Source organism: Vipera ursinii (genome assembly GCF_947247035.1).
Source record: "Vipera ursinii genome assembly, chromosome: 2".
NCBI classification, from domain to species: Eukaryota; Metazoa; Chordata; class Lepidosauria; order Squamata; family Viperidae; genus Vipera; species Vipera ursinii.
In genome coordinates this window covers 170,193,102-170,217,018 of record NC_139513.1, presented here as the reverse complement: position 1 = coordinate 170,217,018, position 23,917 = coordinate 170,193,102, and the positions used below count along the sequence as shown (strand labels likewise).

The following is a 23,917-nucleotide window of genomic DNA, read 5'->3' as shown; positions in this document are numbered from 1 at the left end:
GCCCAAATCCTCACATTCTATGAAATATGCAGAAAAGGCTGTTTCAGAGCTTTATTGTATTCAGATCATCTCTTTTTTTCTGCTGGGCAGCCTTGGTGTGAGGCATGCCCCCCCCTCTCTCTCCCCATCCCCAGGCAGTGTGGCCTGAGGCGCTCCTTAGGCGCAAAGGGTGACATAGCGTGGCCCCATATTTCCGAAATAATCCCGCTCCCACTCACTCATGAGAGCAAAATGAAGTGGGCGGTGGCAGAAGTGGCACTCGGGGGAGGTTGAGACCTGCAGGGGCAGGCCCACCTCCTGCCAAGCAGCCAGAAGTTTTTCTGGAAGAGAAGAAAACAAGAAAGGTTAAAATACAGACTATTAGTGCATTGCTGCTGTTTATATTCTGTTTATACCGTAGACGGAACTGTGGGTTTGCCTCTGTCTGCAGCAGCAGAGGATAAGTCTCAGCTCTTCTTTTATTCTGCTTTTGAATTTGCTTTTAATGATTAAAAATGTCGAAAAATATATAATTTTTTTTCCTTTTAAAAACATGGGTTAATATTTAAAGAGACCTTTCAGTGCCTGAGGAACTTTTTAAGACTCCTCATAAATACCATCAGCTATTTACAGTACAAATTTGTGGAGTTTAAAAAAAATATCTGCATTGGCCACTTGGTGGCAGTACTTACTCGCCTTAGGCAGATAACTCTTGCAAACATTGCCTGTGTGTAAAGTAAATCTTCCACTCCAGGAGAGCAATTTAAGAGGATTCCAGTGATCGGAAGGCAGGCACTGAATCCTATTGACTGTCCCAAGAGGTACCAATAGGATCAGTTCTGGACTTCCAGAGGTACAACTTTCACAAGCCCTTTCAAAACAGTTTACTAAGGGGCGAGGAGACTTCTTTCTGCATTTGGTGGTTATTAATTATTGGGTGGAAAAAGCAGGTCACTAGGCACAGCAAATGAAGCATGCTGAAAAGAATATATATGCACCTACTGAAAACTATAAATCGGAGAACGCCAGGCTGCAATGTTTTGTTGCTGGTCTCTTGAATTTCTTAATTTACATAATACATAACTGTAGGTTTTCCAGAATCTTAATTTTTCTATTTCTTCCATGATACAAGTTTTGAATTTTGTTTGCTAGGAAGTTAAATTTACCGCAAGCTTGGTACTAAAATTCAAAGTGGGAGATCAGAATAAGTTACATCAATTTTCATTAACTGTTTTTCATATCCAATCCATGAAATGGCAGTAACTTTTAGCTATTGTTTGTGCAGACCAAATTCAGCTTGTAAAGGTTAGTATCTCAGGGTTAGGATTCAGTTTTGTTTATGACATCCTAAGTGTTTGCTGCACTGGGCATGTAATGAACAGAAGCAACCATAGTTTAATTATCTCTTAAATGCCTTGTTTCCACAGAGATTTTGAAAGTTGTAATCCTGCCCTGTACTAGTATTTAATTTATAGAACAAGATGATGACCTTTACTTAGGATAGAGCTGGGGCCTTAGTGCTCCTGGCACTGGAAACTCACCCACAAAGTAGTCCATCATGGGTGGGGTGTGATGGGGCGAGGGGGCCAGCCGCAGCAGTTCCTCCCCCCGGGGCACAGTAGGATAATTGATGGCCTGGACGTAGATGTTGTACTCCGAGAGGAGTAGGTCACAAAGCTGTGTATTCAGGGCTGCATCTCCAACCTGAGGAAGAATGAATCAGACAACTGAGGAAGAGCATCCAGCTGCTTCATCCATCTGGAAAGTTGGGGATAGAGAGTTGAGGGCAGAGGTCCCCAACCTTTTGGGCACCAGGGACTGGTTCCATGGAGAAAGGTTTTTCCATGGACCGGAAGGGGCGTGGTTTTGTGTGCTGCCTGCATCCTACGAATGGGGCCTTGTTTGTGCGGACCGGTTGCTGGCATGCCGCGGACCGGTACCAGTCCACGGATTGGGGGTTGGGGACCCCTAGTTTAGGTTATCCAGGGTTCCCCTTGTGTGATGGGTCATGATTCTGCAGCTACTCAGTCCCATTCATTTTATTTTCTTAAATATTCTAGGACAAGCTGAGCTTGTCGATCAGAAGGTCGGCAGTTTGGCGGGTCGAATCCCGAGTGCTGCATAACAGTGAGCGCCTGTTACTCGTCCCAGCTTTTGCCAACCTAGCAGTTCGAAAGCACGTAAAAATGCAAATAGAAAAATAGGGACCACTCCGGTGGGAAGGTAACAGCGTTCCATGCGCCTTTGGTGTCTAGTCATGCTGGCCACATGACCACGGAGATGTCTTCGGACAAGCGCTGGCTCTTCGGCTTTGAAACAGAGATGAGCACCGGCCCCTAGAGTTGAAAACGACTAGCATGCATGTGCGGGGGAACCTTTATATTAAGGGCATGGTGAAGTGGCATCAATGGGATTTAAGCCCTTCATCTTGAGGACTGTAAGCCCAGATTCTGTGTCTGTTGTACTAAAACTCTAGGTTCTCCCTTCCACCGTCCCAGGGTTTCCATACCCGTATGGGAATGATGTGACTTGGGCAGCTGACCACAGGCAGCCCAGCATCCATAAGCAACTGGCGCATGTGCTTGACGTTGCGCTGGTGGGACCGGCGCAGCACCTGCCCCTCGGGACTCTTCAGGATCCGAACAGATTCCAGGGCCCCAGCCAGTGTCATAGGGGGCAGCGAAGTGGTGAAAATGAATCCGGCTGCATAGGAACGCACTGTGTCAATGAGGGAAGTGGTGCTTGCAACATAGCCACCCACGCAGCCGAAGGCCTTTCCTGGAGGAGAAAGGGAGGAAAAGAAAGATGTATATTTAATGATAAGCATATCTTACGCTATTAAGTGTATTTAGCATTAAAGAGCATGAATGAGCTAATGCAATTAAAAAATTGCGCCCTGACTTCTGTGAATTCTAGGAAGTTGGATCTGAAACTTGTACCATGTTTCCCTGAAAATAAGACCCGGTCTTATGTTAATTTTTACTCCAAAAGACACATTAGGGCTTATTTTCGGGCTAGGGCTTATTTTCGGGGAAATACGGTACTAAGTGCGTCTGTCTGGCTGACAATCTTAACTGGGGCTTATTTTTGGGGTGGGGCTTATATTACGAAGAAGAATCATGCTAGGGCTTATTTTCTACTTTGGCCTTATTTTGGGGGAAACACGGTATACAGTAAAAGGTAAAGGTTCCCCCGCACATGCGTGCTAGTCGTTTCCGACTCTAGGGGCCGGTGCTCATCTCCGTTTCAAAGCCGAAGAGCCAGCGCTTGTCCGAGGACGTCTCCGTGGTCATGTGGCCGGCATGACTAGACGCCAAAGGTGCACAGAACGCTGTTGCCTTCCCACCGGAGTGGTCCCTATTTTTCTACTTGCATTTTTACATGCTTTCGAACTGCTAGATTGGCAGAAGGGTATATAGTATGCAAGCTGAACATATTGTATGTCTTGCATTTTTTTCCCTCCTTATGAAATTCAGGGGCTAAAAACTTGCACTAACCAGCAGATCTCAACCACCTTTGGGTCTTGAGATGGTCATTTTTTTTAATAGTCAGCAGGGTTCCCTGACAGTATCTATAGTACACTTTCTTCCTGGTTCCTCTCTGGACCTTTGCTTTCCCAACTCACCCAGAGTGCCAGATATGATGTCTATTTTGCCCATCACTCCATCACGTTCTCCAATGCCGGCTCCGTGGGCCCCATAGAGTCCCACAGCGTGGACCTCATCCACAAAAGTGATGGCCCCATAGCGATGGGCCACATCGCACAACTCTTCCAGGGGGCAGATGGCACCTGCGGACAAATGGCTGTTGAAAACACTGGATTTTGGCTCTTACCTGAAGGGCAAAAGCTTCCAACCCACTTTTGTGTGTGCATGCAACTCCTGGATCACACTTTTTGCCGTCCTGTATTAGCCTAGTGGCTGTCTCTGCTTCCAGAATCTTTAGTTCACCTCTTGTCCTGCAAGTCTGTTGGCTGAGTCACTGTGTATTGTTGTTTATTGTTCATCTAGTCCAGGGGTGTCAAACTGCCAGGCCACGGGCTGGATGCATCATGCCGAAACCACGCTCACCCCAGCTCAGGCAATGGGGGAAAAGTAGCAATACGTCGCAACACGTCACGTGACATCGCGAGTTTGTCACCCCTGATCTAGTCCTCATAGTGACCCGCTATCTTGGCCACTTTTCCCCTGAACCTGCCGTTGGATGCCTCTCCTACAACTGGCCAAGGAATCTGGGCTGGCTCAGGAAGTGCTTTTGGACAGCTTGTACCCCTAGAGACACCCTTCTGATGCCTGATGGTGTTTTATGAAGTTATGAGGACACCACGTAGCGAAACCTAAAGAGAGGCAATTACCATCCATGGAATGCACAGTTTCAAAAGCGACAATCTTTGGGGTGCTGGGTTTGGCCTTGCGTAGGAGCTCCTCCAAATGGTGTGGATCGTTATGCCGAAACACATACTTTGGAACGCCGCTGTTTCGGATGCCCTGGATCATGGATGCATGATTCCCAGCGTCAGAGTAGATTTCGCATCCTATGGGAAAGAAACCAAGCCAAAGGTAATGCCCCATCTCTCCTCTTCCCACAAATCAGGGAGGATGGAGGTCTTCGCTCGCTTCAGGCTGATCCTACATCTCCTGTACTGCCTGGTTACCTGGCATCATGCGGGCGAGCGTGAAGAGAGTGGAGTCATTGGCCACAAAACAGGAGGAAAAGAGCAGAGCGGCATCTTTGTTATGCAGGCTGGCCAGTTCCTCCTCCAGAGCCACATGGAATCGGCTAGTGCCGGAAATGTTCCTGGTACCTCCAGCTCCTGCTCCGTAACACTGCAGAGTATCCCTGAGGGTTAGAAGAAGAGAATGGGACTTTGCTCAGAAAATAGCAAAGATAATCCGTGACCGGTTCTAATGCCTGGCTTTCAGGTTTCTGAGACGGAAGCTTTTGCTTGGCTAGAGAGAGCCTTGAAGGGGTCTGAATACAGGTAGAGGACTACCTGTTTATACCACAACTGGAACCAGAATCTCTGTTGGTAAGCAAGGTGGTTGTTAAGTAAGTCACAGTTTTACAATCTTCTTTGCCGTGATTGTTAAGTGAATCACTGAAGTTGTTAAATGAATCATGCAATCGTTAAGTGAATCTGGCTTCCACCATTGACTTTGCTTGTGGAAAGGTCACAAATGATGATTACTTGAGCCCGGACACTGCAACTGTCATAAATGCATGTCAGTTGCCAAGTGTCCAAATTTTGGTCATGTGACTGTGGGGATGCTGTGATGGTTGTAAATGTAAGGACACTGATCCTGAGTCACTGAAAAGTGCCTTTGTAATTTTGAATGGTCACTAAACGGATCGCTGTAACTCAAGGACTACATGTAGATGGTCCCCTTGTTCAGTTCCAATCCCCACATTCAATGGCTGTCCCTCAATAGGCATTTGGGATTTTATTTGGTTCGAGAAATTTACAGCTGCATCTCCACACAAAGTCCCCCTCTCCATTATAGAGTTTTTCTCTATACAGGGAGTGCAGAATTATTAGGCAAATGAGTATTTTGACCACATCATCCTCTTTATGCATGTTGTCTTACTCCAAGCTGTATAGGCTCGAAAGCCTACTACCAATTAAGCATATTAGGTGATGTGCATCTCTGTAATGAGAAGGGGTGTGGTCTAATGACATCAACACCCTGTATCAGGTGTGCATAATTATTAGGCAACTTCCTTTCCTTTGGCAAAATGGGTCAAAAGAAGGACTTGACAGGCTCAGAAAAGTCAAAAATAGTGAGATATCTTGCAGAGGGATGCAGCACTCTTAAAATTGCAAAGCTTCTGAAGCGTGATCATCGAACAATCAAGCGTTTCATTCAAAATAGTCAACAGGGTCGCAAGAAGCGTGTGGAGAAACCAAGGCGCAAAATAACTGCCCATGAACTGAGAAAAGTCAAGCGTGCAGCTGCCAAGATGCCACTTGCCACCAGTTTGGCCATATTTCAGAGCTGCAACATCACTGGAGTGCCCAAAAGCACAAGGTGTGCAATACTCAGAGACATGGCCAAGGTAAGAAAGGCTGAAAGACGACCACCACTGAACAAGACACACAAGCTGAAACGTCAAGACTGGGCCAAGAAATATCTCAAGACTGATTTTTCTAAGGTTTTATGGACTGATGAAATGAGAGTGAGTCTTGATGGGCCAGATGGATGGGCCCGTGGCTGGATTGGTAAAGGGCAGAGAGCTCCAGTCCGACTCAGACGCCAGCAAGGTGGAGGTAGAGTACTGGTTTGGGCTGGTATCATCAAAGATGAGCTTGTGGGGCCTTTTCGGGTTGAGGATGGAGTCAAGCTCAACTCCCAGTCCTACTGCCAGTTTCTGGAAGACACCTTCTTCAAGCAGTGGTACAGGAAGAAATCTGCATCCTTCAAGAAAAACATGATTTTCATGCAGGACAATGCTCCATCACACGCGTCCAAGTACTCCACAGCGTGGCTGGCAAGAAAGGGTATAAAAGAAGGAAATCTAATGACATGGCCTCCTTGTTCACCTGATCTGAACCCCATTGAGAACCTGTGGTCCATCATCAAATGTGAGATTTACAAGGAGGGAAAACAGTACACCTCTCTGAACAGTGTCTGGGAGGCTGTGGTTGCTGCTGCACGCAATGTTGATGGTGAACAGATCAAAACACTGACAGAATCCATGGATGGCAGGCTTTTGAGTGTCCTTGCAAAGAAAGGTGGCTATATTGGTCACTGATTTGTTTTTGTTATGTTTTTGAATGTCAGAAATGTATATTTGTGAATGTTGAGATGTTATATTGGTTTCACTGGTAAAAATAAATAATTGAAATGGGTATATATTTGTTTTTTGTTAAGTTGCCTAATAATTATGCACAGTAATAGTCACCTGCACACACAGATATCCCCCTAAAATAGCTATAACTAAAAACAAACAAAAAACTACTTCCAAAAATATTCAGCTTTGATATTAATGAGTTTTTTGGGTTCATTGAGAACATGGTTGTTGTTCAATAATAAAATTAATCCTCAAAAATACAACTTGCCTAATAATTCTGCACTCCCTGTAGAGTGGCAAAGCAAGGGTTCCCCCCTCCACTATAGAGTTTTTCTCTATAGAGTGGCAAAGCGAGGGTCCCCCCCTCCACTATAGAGTTTTTCTCTATAGAGTGGCAAAGCGAGGGTCCCCCCCTCCACTATAGAGTTTTTCTCTATAGAGTGGCAAAGCGAGGGTTCCCCTCCCACTCCACTGTAGAGTTGCTCATGAATGTCAAGGAAACCCTCAGGCCCTCCTCAGGTTGGACTCAGTTTCCTATCATCCCCACCATGCATGTTCCCCCCCAGTTGGGAAAAGCTGGACATTCAAGGGGGAAGTAAGAAATGTTTGGGAGGTGTGGGAAATGGCAGTGCAAGAAATATCGACTGCCCCTCACTGTATGGCTTGCAGCACGCGAGGGTGGCGACTCATTCCGAGGTAGTCATTGCTGCACCAGACGGACACCTCCCGCGCTTCAGCCTCAGAGTTAGAGTAGTCCTCAGCGAAAGGATAGTCATCGGCCCGCCGATTCACGGTCTTGAAGATCCGATAGGTATGATCTTGTTTCTTCGCTTGGATCTTTTCTTCAAAGAACGCATCGTAGTCAAACACTGGGCTGTCTGTTAGGAAACAACAGGAATTGATTTCTGCCTGCATTGACTCATTGGTGACTTACCATTAAGGAACAGCATGCAGGAAGGGAGCCACCAAAGTTTGTTTATTTTATATCCTGCCTTTATTACTTCTATAAGTAACTCAAGGCGGTGAATATATCTAGTACTCCTTCGTCCTCCTAGTTTCCCCAAAACAACAGCTCTGGGGTGGGTTGGGGCTGAGAGAAGGCGATTGGTCCAAACTCACCCAGCCAGCTTTCGTGCCTAAAGTGGGACTAGAACTCAGTCTCCTGGTTTCTAGGACAGCACCTTAATCGTTACACCAAACTGGCTCTCAATGTTCTGTTTAGTTTTGGTCAATCTTCTATTACTGTGGGGTGGAACCTGAATAACTAACATTCTGCAGTTCATTGGTTAAGGCCAATAGGTAACGGGGCGGCATTTAATAAAGGAGAGGCAGGTTTGGAAGCCTTAGCAGTCTTCTCCAATGTGCTGCCCTCCAAGTTGAATTCCCAACCATGCAAATCCAGTAGGATGGGAGATGCTGTTTCAGCACATGAGAGATGTGAGAGATGAAGTAGGAGACAAAATTGGGCAGAAACTCTGTTCTCTGCAAACATGTGCCAAGGTCTTCCTAGTTACTTCCTACAGTGGAACTTTACGGCGGGCCTTCGTTGGCCAGAATATCAATGGTAGGAATACAGATAATCACTAGATGGCAGCAAAGAGATACAGAAAATCCTGACAAGATTTTTGTAGCCCAGATAACAATGTGCATTCAGTGTGCCTCCAGAAGGTCACAGACTTAATCCTTACCATTTCAACCTGAACGTAGAACTGGTAATATAAAAACCAATGAACTAGCAAACCGTGCCTCAAACTCTGGAAAGTAGCAACAAATCAGAATAAATAATGGCAAATATTTAGACTTGCTAGAAAGCACATAAAGCCTATTCATGCAGGGCATTTGGATATCTCCCACTGAGCTTTTCCATGGTAGAACAATCATTGCCAAACATCATGCTGAGCACAACTGTTCAAACATAAAGAAAAAGCAATAGCTAAGAAACAAAAGAAACAAAGGAGCAATTATGCAAAGGGGTGATTGGAAGTCCCAAATCTAGTTTAAGGCAATAGGTTTGTTATTATTTGCTTATTTATTTCACATTTCTTAGATAGCCTACCCAGCTGAGAGTATGGAGAAAAGAGTGTGCAGGCTGGTCATTTGTAAAGTTGCAATTGTTTTTGTAAACTTTCAGTAAGCCTAATAGAAGCCTTATTTTAATATCAGGCAGTCCTCATTTAGTGACTGCCTCATTTAACAACTCTGCAACCAGTCCTCGCAGTTATGACCCTCACGGGTCTGTAAAGCAAAGGAAAGCTGAAGTAAGATCATCAGCACAGTTGCTGTTTTATTCAGCGGCTGCTTTATTTCATGACTTACTTGCCAGTCCTAATTGTAATTGCTAAATGAGGATTACCTATAGGTACTGGATAATTACAGGTTCCTATGCACTCAAGAAGCTCAACAGAGAAGGTGCCTGGTGTATTTTTCTGTGTGGCTCAATCCTTGACTTACCATCTTCCAATCATATCTCAGAGAAGAATCCAGGCAATTATTCTGCACTGTGCATGGATTGCAACTGAAATGTGAAATCAACCCCAATATAGGGACAGGATAAATATCTCTGTTCTCAAGATGCATCTGTTTATTGTTATTTTCTTTGCCTGGGTAACTATTATAGATTTGTCTTGTTCTACTTAAGTTGTGAAAGCCCCTGGCAGAATAACCATAGAATGACAAAAGAGCGATCAAAGTGTTTCTCCTAAAAAAATGGATCAACAGATCCCAAGTCATTCCTCTTTTGGGGCTTTAGTATGGATCACAGAGAAGAGACTGAGAATTGGGGACTGCTGTGAAGGTTGGGGCTGGGATGACAACCTGGTTGCTAGACACTCCTCTGAATAAGATATGGAGAGAAGTGGATGGGAATAGTCTTAATCATCCTCACTTTATAATGCTAAAAAGTGGCACAGTAACAAATGATATAAATAAACAGTAAATGTCATTTATACATCCAGTTTTCATTAAGGAGAGAGGAGGAAGTAGCAACAGCATTTAGACTTATATACCGCTTCACAGTGGTTTACAGCCCTCTGCAGTGGTGGGATTCAGCCAGTATGCACCACTTTGGCAGAACCGGTAGCTAATTTTTTTGTTGCCCAGGACCAGAATGGACTTCCGCAAGCGGCATCCACACAGAGAACCGGTTGTTCACATATTTGAATCCCACCACTGGCCCTCTCTAAACGGTTTACAGAGTCAGCCTGTTGCCCCCAACAATCTGGGTCCTCATTTTACCCACCTTGGAAGGATGGAAGGCAGAGTCAACCTTGAGCTGGTTAGAATCGAACTGCCGAACTGCAGGCAGCTGGCAGTCAGCAATAGCCTGCAGTACTGCATTCTAACCACTGCACCACCACGCAAGTAGACCTCAGACAGTTAATCTTGAAACAATTAAGTCTTCAGACAGAATCGGTTAATCTGCACTGCTGACCCTAATACTCAAGGGAAGCTGGAAGATATCACAGACCCTCTGGGCAACTCCCTCCCACCCCCATGAAAGAAGTTATCAGGATCCAATTCCCCAACCTGGCATGTTGTCCTGAATGAGGTGAGATGCTTTGTTAGAGTCCAGCAACTTCTTTCTGAGACTGCAGTGCACCTCTCTGAGCAAGGACGTCAGCACTCCTGGAGATGGGGGACACACAGATCAGAGGAAGACCCAGGGGATCTCATCCTTCCCACCATCCATGATCCCAAGGAGGCTGGCCTCCTTCCTTACCTGATTTGAAAGGCTTGACATCTTCCTGGAGTTCAGGTTTTGCTTCTTGCACAAAGGAGCTCTGGCCACTTTGACGCTCAGATTCCATAAAAGGGCACTGGGTGGCAGGGAGAGACCGGGGTGCTGAGGGGGGAATCGAAACTAGAAGTTGCACAAAAGAAAACTCGTCATGATTTCAACCTGTAGACATGGGTTGATATTCTTGAATAAGACTCCCAGTAGGCATGGCTTTTAGCAAATTTAGTGTAGCAGATGAGTAGGCTGAACTGGAAAGCAGGATTAAATGTATCGTTTGTTTGGACTCATTGCACAGACACAAGAGACCTATGTTCAGCCTCCCCACCCCCCCATGAATTCGGTTGACCCTTATCTAGTGCCAATTTAGCTTTGACCATTAGTTGACCAGATTGTTGTGTATATGTAGCAATACTAAACTCTTCAGTGCTTTGAATTCAGCAAATGCTTCTGATTCTTTGCACCTGATATTTAGTAGCTTCCAGATTCTTTACCACTTCTTTTTCCAAGTACTTTGGACTTAAGTTGTCCATTCAGGCCATCATGGTCTCCTGTTTCTCTAAGCTGATGCCTTAACAAAATGAGAATCCAACTCCGTTCTTTCTTACCATAATTAAAAATATATTTAATTTTTAAATATTCCATTTAATAGATCTAGTCCTCTAGTCTTTTAAATCCTATTCAAAACATTTTTTAATCCATTGTAATTTTTTTAAAGTCAGTCACCTTTAACTATCTAAAACGTTTCCTTTATATAAGCCGTTACAATTCTTTTATATTACTCATATCAAGAAATGAAATAAAAAGGAAGAAGAAAAAGAAAGTACTATGTTACTTGAGGGGCTCTTCCCTCTTAAAACCAAATTCATATCCAAATTTTTTCTACTTCTTTAACCATATTCGAACAGGTGTTTCTTTTTTAAATATTCTCTCTAATAGGCCCCATTGTCGATTTTCTTAATTTTCACTTTAGCCTTTTTCTTTTGCCCAGTATCTTTCTTAATCAATATGTTCTGCTGAATATTTCCATATTCTTGTAGGTTTTACTGTAGATATAAAAGGTAAGTTAAGTACAATATCTTTGCAGGAGGCTTTTGCCCATTCATTTTTGTTGAAAATCTTTTTTTTTCCTTTTTTTTCTCTGCTTCTCTTATCATTTTTTGTCTCTCCAGTTCTAGTCTTTTTCCATCTCTGCAGTCCATTTTGTCCAATCTTTTTTCTTATCCTCAAATTTGTTTTGTAGTGTTAAAGTATAAGTTGTCTTTTCCAAATCCAGTATTTCTTGTAAAGTTTTTTCCCACTTGGGTTAAATCATACCTCTTTGTTTTGTTAGGTTACATCTTTAAGTCCCTATCCTCAAATTTGTATTCAGTTGTCTGTTTTATCTGTTCCTTCTCTGTTGTTGTTTCCTAGGATTTGTTTTATTGTAAAGTTAAATTGGAGATGAATTTGTTTAAATTTTCAAAGTTATTTTGGATTTCTTTGTGGTTTGAAATCATGTCTCCTCTTGAAAAGTATTTATTTTTTTCTTGATAGGTTCTTTCTATAAATCTCTGATTTTCCATGATGACCAAGAATCCAAATTTTCTTTTTTCTTCAAGTAGCTTTGGGGTCAGAGTTAAATAGATACTTGTAATCCAGAAAGTTCAAAAAAGGTTTTTTTTATGTTCCTGAAGTTTGTAAGTCTCACTTTGTCTGCAGCCCAGATTGATTTCTTTTTTGTCAGAGCTGTTCTCTATTGTTAGATCTTTGAAGGTCACAAGTAGAGATTAGTTTTTTCCAGATTTTGCCAAGTCCTGCATGAAAGCCATAGCTGTCGTAGTCTTCATCCACCACTAGATATCAGCACTGGTTTATTTTTCAAATTTTCAAAATGAACAAATTGCCTTTAAAATGAGAATCTTAACCATTCAGTAATTTTAAACTTATCCAAATTTAGGTTTTATAGTCATTTCATTACATTTCAATACATTTTGGTCCTCCATAAAAGGTTTAATTCACCGCTTCCGTTAATAAAAGGGTGGGGTAAAAATCCCCCTCCTTCACTTTCAGCGGTTTTTTGCTTCTTGGGATTTTTTTTTTCTTCAGGAAAGTTGATAAGTAGGATTGAGAAAATCGATGTTCTTACCCAGATTCAAACGTGCTGTTTACAATCCACTTAAATAATGCTTTTGACTTTGGTTGTTTGCAGCTTGGGCTAGACTCTGAAGTTAGGCTAGCCTTTCTCCTGTTGGTTTCTGGAAGGCTTATCCTGGACCGATTGGGTCGACCGCTGTCTCTCCGAGGTCCCTGGGACTTTCTTCCTTCTTTGCTGCCTCTTTGTGGCAGCTTCTGACCCATTTAGGGTCCCCTAACAGGAAGAAACTCAGCTGAAGGGGACGGAGTCCTGAACCCCTCGACTGCTGCATTGCTGCGCATGACCGGAAGTCCCTTTTCTCATCATCTATTAATGATTTAATGGGAGATGAGGAATGTTACATGTGATCAACATGCCTGATTTCAGATCCCTTACTTAATTGACTTGGTTGGACATTTGAGCCAACTTTCACCACCTAATATTTTTTTAATGGTCACGAGCAAAGTTAGGACTAAATCTATGACCTGTCAGTCACAGAATCAGAGATTATTCCATCCATACAAACCTGGGAAAGAATTCTTCCATATGATTTTAGGAAAACCAAGCAGCAGGAACAAGATTCTAGCCTACATTTCGGCAGGTTATATGCTCATCTTAATATGATTGCTTTGTCAAGGCAAACCTTTTTTTATGCATAGGGAAGAAAAGATGCAATTTCCACTTCCTTTTCTGCAGACTGAAATACTTATTAAATTTCTGAATGTGTCCACATAAATGCCAGCCAGGAAGTAAAAATTAGAAGAATTACAAGTTGCCTCTGAGCTAATTAGTGACTGTGAAATGATGACATGTCTTGAACTACAAAAGAACAATTTCAAAAAAGAGCCACTCTGCAAAGAGGGTTTAAAGGGTTTTCACACAGAGATTTCAACCCTTCTACCTGTAATCAAATTATGTAGGGTTTACACACACTCTATACCCACAAAATCTAGCTTTGTTGCCAAGAGACTGGCTTGATCTAAAGAACTTGGAACACCTGTACAAGAGCCCACTTGTGAGCTCCAAGCATAAAATGTGTGGTTTGGTTTGACATCTACGGATCTGATAGAACATCCGTTTCTGTTTCCCTTCTAGTATCTTTTCTCTGAGCTCCATCCCATCATCTCACCAGTGTTTCCACAGGTGTCTTTTTCACTCTGCAGGTCAGTGAGAGAACTGGAGAAAGTGCGGGCCATCATTACAGGGCAGCGTTGAGCACTGTTGATCAGCATTGGACTGACTTTCCGTAGAAAGAGAGATGGATCTCGGGTCAGGAAAGGGCAGCACTGCAGGATTGAGGCCATGTTGTCAACCAGTTTTGTGCTATTCAAGAGAAAGAAAGAAAAAAAAAGAATAAGCTGAAGTATAAAGCTCTGGGAATGAGAATGCCACTCTAAGCATGGTAGAATAATTTCTTCAAACTGTTGCCCGCCAGAGGTATTGGACTGAGGCATCTAAAACAATGTTTCTCAATCATGGCAACTTTAAGATGCATGGACTTCAATTCCCAGAAGTCCCCAGGCAGCCTGGCTGAGGGATTCTGGGAGCTGAAATCCTCACAAAGTTGAATTGAAGTCCTCACTGCTCTAGAGGAGGGGTCTTCAAACCTGGCCCTTTTATGACTTGTGGACTTCAACTCCCAGAATTCCTCAGCCAGGTACGCTGACTGAAGAATTCTGGGAGTTGAAGTCCACAAGTCATTAAAGGGCCAAGTTTGAAGGCCCCTGCTCTAGAGGGAGTTGAATTTCTAACTGCTCTAGAGGAAACCTGACTGGAGGAGATCAAGTCAACTGTGTTCTTTTAACAGTAGGATAAGGTCTAAACTTAAGAAGGAACAGAGTGAAATGTCCCACTATAGAAATAGGTTAATTCAGGCATGTGGGATTGGTCCATTTTTTAACAAGAAGACCATTGGTCATGCTTGATAGAACCAATGGGAGCTGTTATCTACAATAACCAGAGAACATTGGCTTGCCTACTTCTGAGTAGATAAATGGCTCTCTTTACATTTTACATCAAGGTTTCTTTCCTTCCACCTGAAATCCAGAAGCAAGATTAACAAAAAAAGGTTGGGAGCAGAGAAATCTTGGGAACAGTTGTGCAAAATATCCACACAACAAATAGCTGAGTGAGCTACAGATTGCCATAACCTAGAGGGACACGGCTTTGCCTTGGAAATAATATTGAAATGATTTTTTTTCTTGCTTTCTTCATCTGGTAGAAATTAATTTTTAATTAAGGCCTAAGGAAATTTGAGAGAGGAAAGCATTAAGAGTTGTTTTGATCTCAGAGTCATGGCTGCCATAGTTCTTTTTCTTTTGAGCCACCCCTGCTCCTGTTGAAGGGCTGTTACCAGATCCTGTACCAGTTCTAAGAAAACTCATTTAAAATTAGGCTGGCATCTGGAAAATATCCATCAGAATTCAAGGAAGGGAAGAGCTGTTGGCGTCAGGATCCAAGAAAATAAAAAGTCTCTATAAATTTACAGCTGGATGATCCCATCCAGGTTTACTCAGAAATGAAAGCCAGGGATAATTACTGTGTCCTACTCCAAAAAATCCTTAAGACATGTAATTCTGGAAGAGGAGAGGTCGTGAGACTGACTGTTGTGTTCCAGGACAGGTTTCGTGTCCCTTTGCTAATTGTGTAGCAGGTGCAGCGTATTTTACCCTTTGGACAAATGTATAAAACAAGACATGCTGCTAAGCAGGTATGGAAGAAACTTTCCATCCTTCAAAGAGAATAATCTTCCAACTTCCCAAGGGGGGTGATCAGAAAAAAAGAAAAGAAAAAAGAGCAGAAAACATTATCAGGAAAGAGAGTCAAGCTAAGTAACATTACACAATGTGAGAAATTATGGACTGGATTTCAAAGACAAGGTTGTTGCTCATATTTCTAAACAACTGAGGAACAGGATAGATGATCAGAAAAATAAGTCTAATGACAAATAAATTAGTCATTTCTTTGTGGGGATGGATAGGAGGCACACATTTGGAATGTGTGTGCGTGTGTATTTGAAAACTATCTTAAGGTTGTGGTATCCCAGGTGCCAATTATAGCAGACCATTCAAAACTAGGCAATCCCAGCACATGTGCAGGTTTACAATAAACAATCTGCTATTTAATTGAAATATTTCTCATTAATAGTTTAGTTCAATGGAATTGGCTTGGTCCTGATCTATTGATCAATAGTCACACCCATCTCCCTACCAGCAGAGAAGGTCAATTTATTTTGCTGATGAAGGAAAGTCTGCTCCTCAGCTGATGAACATACTCGATTTATGACATTTACCTGGAAAGATGTTTTTTTCCTTCCTCAAATAATTTATCTGTATGCTTGTTGTAGGCTTTGTCTTTATTTCAGAGGTGAAGCATTTTGAAGTTGAAGTTGACTTCCTTTGGGAGAGGGTTATTATATTATACGGTGTCCCAGCCCATTTCACCTTATTATATGCTGCAAAATCACAGATGATCACTAGGTGGCAACAAAGAGATACAGAGTGTTCCAACTCTTTGCTGTCATCTACTGACCCAATTGATCTGTACAGTGCAGTTATTATGGTAGTCTAATTGTACTTTGGAGTAAGGATGGTTCTTAAAATAAAAATATTCTCTTAAAAGTCCTGTCCTTTGATGGTCATCCTCTGATCAACTCTACAACTGACTGAAACCAGTTTAGAATTAGGAAAAGGAACAATGCTTGTTTCCGCATTTTGACATGTAGAACTCTTTAATCTTCCTGGAAACACACCTAAATGACAGGAATCACTATAGAACTGAAAGTCTACTTAGCCCTCAGGACAAAAAGAAGCACATTAAGGTAAGAGAGGGTGTGGAGGGACCAATTTTGCAGCAGAAGGCTTTGATCTGTTCTGTGCCACATTCTGATATATCTGTGTATCTTTCTGACTTTTTTTTAAGTAGCAAAAGCATAGCAAGCAACTCCATGGAACTGTACCTTTTCATATAAACAAACATGGACCTTGATGAAGGACAATAGCATGAGATACAGCAACCTTTGTATTTTTATATGAATAATATTTTTGATCCAGGTGGAAATTATGCTAAGAATATAATTTTTATGCAGAGAACAGACATGCATAAAATTATCCTGCAAAGGAATATATATTGATAAATAATATGTGGAAACACTGATCATGAACTATCTGGTGTGACTCACATTTTCTGTCTATTTGTCTTTTTCTCAAGCAAAAATTTTTCGCCTAGCTATCTGATCTTGGTGTCAGAGGACCTTTGAGAAGAAAAGATCGTATAGTGGATTGCATTACTATAATTCCAGGATTTTTTTTTCTTAAGTGATTCTGGATAAGACTCAAAGACCTCACAGAATGTTCTTAAGAGTTCTAGCATTTCTAAGAAAAGTATAGGTGAGGGTGACGAGATAGAATTTATCTATTCCATGTATAGTCCACCTTTTTTTCTGAATATTCAAGGGCTTCTTTCTTTTTAGGTCCATAATAATTTGCAGAAGTTGGACCAACAGACAGAAATTGGTCTAAAGCTCCACAGTGGAGTGGTAGTTGAATTTGAGTCTTGGTGGTCCCCAACATTTCCTCACTAGTAACTTACAATGTCTTCATAGCATCACCCAACCATTGTTGAAGAGATATAAAGAATCTCCTTATTACTGTTATTTTAGCATGATCGTGGTTGAATCATTTGAGAAAACACTGCAAGTTATTAATTGAGGAATGACCACAGAACTTACTTCGCCATGTTTGTTATTTGTGTAGGAAAAAAAAGAGTTGGAATGGGGAATGGGAAGTTTCTTTCTAAAATATTTTTTTAAAAAATAACTTCTTAGGGGAGTAAATAATTGCAAAGATAATATGAATTGACAGTACATTTCCATCCAAAGGAAACTAAACTAGCATTGAGGTGCCTGGAATCTCTGACATTGCAAAGGAATTTGTAGACCTCAATAGGTTCCCTTCAGTTACTAATCTAATTGAAGCATGCATATTATTACACTATCACTATATTTTTAAACTTGATAGGGCTCGCAACCTGGCCGTCCTCCTGGACTCACGGCTCAATTTTGAAGACCACATAGGAGCCGTGACCAGGGGGGCTTTTGCACAGGTTCGCCTGGTGCGCCAGTTGCGTCCCTATCTGGACCGAGACGCCCTACGCACAGTTACTCATGCGCTTGTTACCTCCCGTTTGGACTACTGTAACGCTCTCTACATGGGGCTGCCCTTGAAGACCACTCGGAGGCTTCAACTGGTGCAGAATGCGGCCGCGCGAGTTGTAATGGGGGTCTCCCGATACTCCCATGTAACACCTCTACTCCGCGAGCTGCATTGGCTTCCGGTTGCCCTCCGGGTGAAATTCAAGGTGCTGGTTATTACCTATAAAGCCCTACATGGCCTGGGTCCGGGCTATTTGAGGGAACACCTGCTGCCGGCATCAAACGCCCTTCGCCCAGTGCGCTCCCACAGGGAGGGTCTGCTCAGGGTGCCGCCGGTGAGAGATTGCCGGCGGGTGACACCCAGGGATAGGGCCTTCTCAGTGGGAGCGCCTGCCCTCTGGAACCAGCTGCCGGTGGAGCTGAGAACTGCCCCCGACCTCCGATCATTCCGCCGGGGCCTGAAGACCTGGCTCTTTGAGCTCTCAGGCCCAGGCTGAGGAGAAATTTTTAATTGGGGTTTTAAGTATACAGGGTCAATTTAATATTTTTTAATTTGGTTTTTTAACTTTTGTATGATGGATTTTTTAATTCCCTGTAAACCGCCCTGAGTCCTCAGGGAATAGGGCGGTATATAAATGTAACTAAATAAATAAATAAATAAATAAATAAATAAATAAATAAATAAATAAATAAATAAATAAATAAATAATCTCAAAATCTGACACCTAACCAAATTTAAAGTAACAATGAAATAAATTAAAACTAATTTTAATTCTAACCCCAATTTGCCACAGTGATAGATAGGCCACCTCTGGTTTTGCATGCTCTTTCACAAGAAGGGCACATACATATGTTGGGCAGCGATAAGCTCCTTTCATTTTATCTGGCTTAAAGAAGACACAGCCCAGCCCAGTTGTGATGATTAGAAATAAAGGACGCAACAAGAAGAGCTGGATGCTGGCTTTTAAGACAGCATTCCATCATCTGTTCCTTTCCTCCTTGATCTGGAGCCAGATCAGAAATTGCACCCCTCAAAGGAACCCCAGGTTCTGGTGCCACTTCAGATTAAAGAATCCTGTGAGACTTGGTGGGAGCAGAGGGGAAAAAAAACCAAAGCAAATTACTGAAATGCTTTTTCCTTTTAATATAGAACATCTGTTTGGGTTAAACAACGTCACCGAAAAAGCTCTGATTTCTACATTCACAGCAAAATACCACCTGCGTGGAGGGAAAAAGGAATAAACATTTCTCTTACAAACAATTCCCTCTCAAATTAAAACATCATTTTGCATGTCTTAATTTTTATTTACGTGTAAGAGAGATATGCCTTTCTTTCAACTGGCTAGGGTAGCAGTGCTTTTCAAAGCCATTTGAGTGTGCAGATGTCAATAGCTTATTTTCACCATAAGAAAAATCTTTATGTGCATTTAATTTTTGCATGCTAAGTATCTCTGGAAGAGCATATCAAGATGATCTCTCTGTCTCTGTCTCTTGCAATCTCTTACTCGTTGGGCAACTCAATGCAAATACGATACCTTAACTTGCATTCTGAACTGGTAGAATGCAAGCAATGTAGAGTCCTACTGGCAGGACACCACAGCAAAGTGAACTGTACCAACTGAAAACAAACTCATAATATATCATTCCTGACTCAGATTAGAAATGGAACTTGACTGATGTTTTCTGAGGTTTTCGCGGGTGTTTGTATGTGGATCTTTTGTCATTTGGGTTTTTTCTCCTACACCTTCAATTCTACACGGGAAAAAACCCAAATGACCAAAGATCCATATATACATATATATATACATATATATATACATATATATATATACATATATATATATATATACACATACATACATACATACATACATATATATATATATATATATATATATATATATATATATATATATATATACTTCTCCCAGAAGAACAAAGCTAAAGCCACCAGCCTGAGGATGATGGATGAGATTTCGTCGAAACGTTGCTCTTATACCTTCAATTCTACATGGGAAAAAACCCAAATGACCAAAGATCTACATACAAACACCCGCAAAAACCTCAGAAAACACACACACACACAGACATATATATATTAGCAATTAGCTTATTTTTTTCTCACTGAATAAAGTAAGGTTGGGTTAACTATAAACAATAGTTTATAAATCACACTAGCTGAGTACATACAATAAATTAAACCGTGAAGTAGCAAATCATATTTTTGGCATAAATATCTTGTAAACTTACAGAGAGGCATTATGTTAAAAAAAAGGTGCTAGCATCAGTTAATAATTTAACTTGCTCTGGTGGGCAGAGGAAGATGGTCCCTTGAATTCTAATCCTAAATATCTGGAGGCACCAAGCAATTACACCGAAGACATACATGTAACCCTTTCCTGAGGTTCCAACTGACAAGGAAATTGCGTTAACTGTTCCCCTTTCTCATAATTTTTCCTTACCCCCTTTTCTGTTTACATAGGTGAATGTGACCATCTTTTCTTATGTCAGGGAAAAAAGAAACTGCAAAGCAGGCGCAAAAATGATTGAAAAAGGGATGCTAACGCCTATCCCTATTTTTCTGAATGGCTCCTTGGTTTGTTTTTCGTTACCAAAGACAAGAAGAGAAGACGATTTATTATAACCTGGTCCTATTTCATAATACTCTATTAGTTCGTAAAGGAAGAAGATGCCGCATAACTTCTTTGGTCGTAAAAATTGAATTAAAATAGGTTGGTCAACTATGTCTCTGGACATTAGTTTTTTTCCAGACAAGGGTTATAGTTGCTTGTTTTTTGCCTGAAAGAGTTCAAGACTGTGAAAACAACACTCAATTCAACCTTCTAACTGATATCTATCCCACACAGCATTGAACTCCAAGCTTTACCAAGTTTCTTCTATTATTTTCTGAAAAACAAATGACAGGAACAGATCAGCTGCTTGTATTTAAGCTAGCTGGCAGCCTTAAGATCAATCCCACATACCCAGCCAAGCCACTGGCATGTTTCATCAGCCACAGACTAGAAATTGAAGGAAGTGAACAGAGAGCATTCCTCTTAACGATCTTTCCATGATGCTGGAATGAAGAGGAGGAACGGAAGGGGGGGGGGGAGAGATGAGCTTCACTTAAAAAAAGAGGACAGATGAGTGAAGACAAACTTAGAGAAGAACTTAATAGCTGTCATCATTCCCATTTTTTTTTCCTGCCTCGATACTCAGGAATCTATAGAAAGTAACCCCAATTTCCCCCGACCCACCTTTTTTCCTACCTGTTGACTTGCACTGAAGTCGAACAACTTCTGAATGTTATTTTGTGCTCCAAGCCCACTTGGCCTGGGAGCTGCCTTTCCCCACCCAGCAGCTGAAGGCAGAGATAAGCAAGGCGGACCAAGAGGCCAGGAGCTGCTCTCATTCAGCTCTATTGCGGTATTCCATATTCTAGTTTTTGAAAAGAGATGGAAAATCCCCTGTATTCTTCACTGGGTGGATAATTTTACATAACACTAGTGTATCCCTCCTCCTAGTCATTCTTCTAAGCCAACTTTCCTCAAGCTTTCCAATGGAGTGGAATTCAGCTTCCATAAGCCCCAGCCACGTCTGGGGTAAGTAAAATGTGTATATTTCTACCAGGTGGAGAAAATTATATGAAACCAAAGAAATGGTGTAAGCTTTTCCATGGTTGGCCTTGTCTGCCTATTCTCCAGCTTTACAAATAATTCTTATCTAGGAACCTGCGATGGTGCCACTGAGGGAGCTGGCCAACTCTTCCTGCCCTTGTCTGCTCCTCTTCCTGAGGTCTGATATGGCCAGTGAGTAAAACTTTTGGAAAGAGGGAGCAAATCATAGGGGCCTTTCCTTACTGGGAATCCTTCCTAGATTCAATGACCTGCAGGTCAAAATGTTATGAATTCACCCTTGATGCCATGACATGTTCTCTGGTGATTCACAGATGATGAAGTCTACCTTAATTATACATGTCAATCCTGGCTTGCTATAGTCAACAAGAGATGACTACAAATGTGAATCAGACTCTGGTGGGACTCTTTGTAATATGTGTCTGCAGATTTCCTTTTTAATATGAAGAATTAGTGCCTGCCTTGCCTCTTAACTACTTTTTTCTTTCCCTTCCCAACATCATCAAATGAGGTCCTGAGGCTTATACTGGGCTGATACTAATTACTGCCCGACATTGTCTGTCTATCTAAAGTTGATGCTTATACAAGCCCTTTGTAAACTATAACCCAATGTTTCTCAACCTTGGCAACCTGTTGTTGAAGTCTACATATCTTCAAGTTGCCAAGTTTGGGAAATACTGCTATAACTGATGGCCATGTGATGGCCATGCAGTTAAACCCATTGAAGGGCTGAATGCAGGCATTCTAGCAGAAATGTAGTTATGTCTACTCACATCCTTCCCCGCTCCCTTTTCTAAGCAGACCTCTAGTGTTGCATTGAAGAGTGGGTAATCAAATACCAATCTATATTAATAAAAGGGCCTTCAAAGCTATAACAACAGAGTGGCTAACATGTTTCTGATTTCCAGGTTGTCTGGACCATCTGTTTTTTTAAAGTTCTTTATTTTTATTTCTTTAAAGGATAGAAATAAACATCTCATGCAGTAGAACACAAATCTCTAAGCAACATTATTGCAAGAATGCTTCTGGGGTCCATTACAGTTCCACAGATATTCCTAGAAAATAAAGATGGCCCAGTGGGATTTGGTCAAAAAAGGAAAGGGTGGAGCAGTAGAGAACATTCTGGATGGTTAGAGGGTGTGGCAGGAGGATATCTGGTAAATGATATATTGTGATTGGTGGAAATTTTGTGGATAGCAAGTCCTTTGGAGGACATCTGTTTTATGAAAGCTACCACCACTTGCTTTCAATTTTCCAAAAATCTTCATTGTAATGAAAGTTTTTTCTTGCGCTACTTTCATGAAATGAATATGGATTTTGGACCCAACAACTTAAATTCTTTCTAGCAGCAATTTACTTTGGTGCAAAGGAAGGGTATAAATTGAACATTTTCCCCTTTGAAAACCCAGTCTAATTATCTCCTAAGCCTTATGGTTATGGAACCAATCAGTAGGTTTGTTCCATGACCCCAAATGCTGTTCCTCAACCTGCTTACCTTACCCAGTCTTTAAGCATGCATCTGAATAGGATGTTCTAATTCTTGTATATCAGGGGTCTTCAAACTTGGCCCTTTTATGACTTGTGGACTTCAACTCCCAGAATTCCTCAGCCAGGCATGCCTGGCTGAGGAATTCTGGGAGTTGAAGTCCACAAGTCATAAAAGGGCCAAGTTTGAAGACCCCTGTTGTATATGAATGTGGGCAAGAATTCCCATGAGACTTTAAAATCAGTATTTCATTTACAGGGAAACATACTTGCAAGAAGTTGGTTGCTTGACCCTTTTCTAACCAACCAAATTTTCTCCTGTGAATGCCATTTGTAATAGTTTGTTTGGAACAAATTTAAAGCATTTAAACCTGGTTGGTACGTGGGTGATGGGTGACCAGGACATTTTAGAGTCACAGAATAAACTGAAAAATTGAAATAACATTTTAGAAGAAGGCTGGGACAAACTTCTTCCAGATTGTTGCCAAGAGAATTAGGTAGAAGAATTTGTGCATTCAGCAGAAACTCTACTGGTTTAAAGGGTGCCTTTATCTTCACCTTACTCATTCATAGCTTTAAAAAAAAGCTGGTTGGAGACAGGGTGGGGCAGGGATATAGGAATATTCCAGGAAAGAGTTTGTGGTGAAGAATCAGTATGCCAGATAATTTTGGTCAATTTTTTTCTGATTCCCCAAGTTTTCTTCTGAAAATTTCCTAATATTTTTTTTAGGAAAAAAGTTTTCTCCACAGCCTGTTCGAAGATGTTTAAAACCTTTCTTTAATGCTTATGACCTTTCTGAAGGCAGTCTTATAGAACATTCAGGTTTCTTCTAATTTAGCTGGGAAGAAACTCAACTCAAAACCTGTATTGATCTAGCTTCGTATCCTGTGCTATAGATACCTGTACACCTTCAACAAAATGCGGCTCTACCTTAAGTGGCTAAGCTTAGATCTAGACTTTGCTATAACCCTAGCAGGCATCCTAATGGAAATCTGTTATATTGAAATGGGTAAATAAGGACAAATCT

At 41.7% G+C, this 23,917-nt stretch overlaps 1 protein-coding gene across 4 annotated transcripts; it reads right to left on the bottom strand.

The window, feature by feature from the left end:
* Positions 1-37: 37 nt before the first annotated feature.
* On the bottom strand, positions 38-21,101 carry ALAS2 (5'-aminolevulinate synthase 2). Of its 4 annotated transcripts, none has more exons than XM_083356738.1 (11): positions 21,039-21,101; positions 13,747-13,940; positions 10,487-10,627; positions 10,294-10,392; positions 7,424-7,646; positions 4,634-4,818; positions 4,334-4,513; positions 3,605-3,769; positions 2,489-2,757; positions 1,521-1,683; positions 38-320 (listed from the first exon to the last, which is right to left on the bottom strand). In XM_083356738.1, exons 2-11 carry the CDS (start codon positions 13,919-13,921, stop codon positions 157-159), a joined length of 1,764 nt encoding a protein of 587 aa, XP_083212864.1. In that variant the 5' UTR covers positions 13,922-13,940; positions 21,039-21,101; the 3' UTR covers positions 38-156. The 4 variants fall into 4 exon arrangements, with proteins under 4 accessions (XP_083212864.1, XP_083212867.1, XP_083212866.1 ...); XM_083356741.1 differs by having other exon boundaries at positions 10,487-10,609; XM_083356740.1 differs by having other exon boundaries at positions 21,027-21,048.
* Between the last annotated feature and the right edge of the window lie 2,816 nt (positions 21,102-23,917).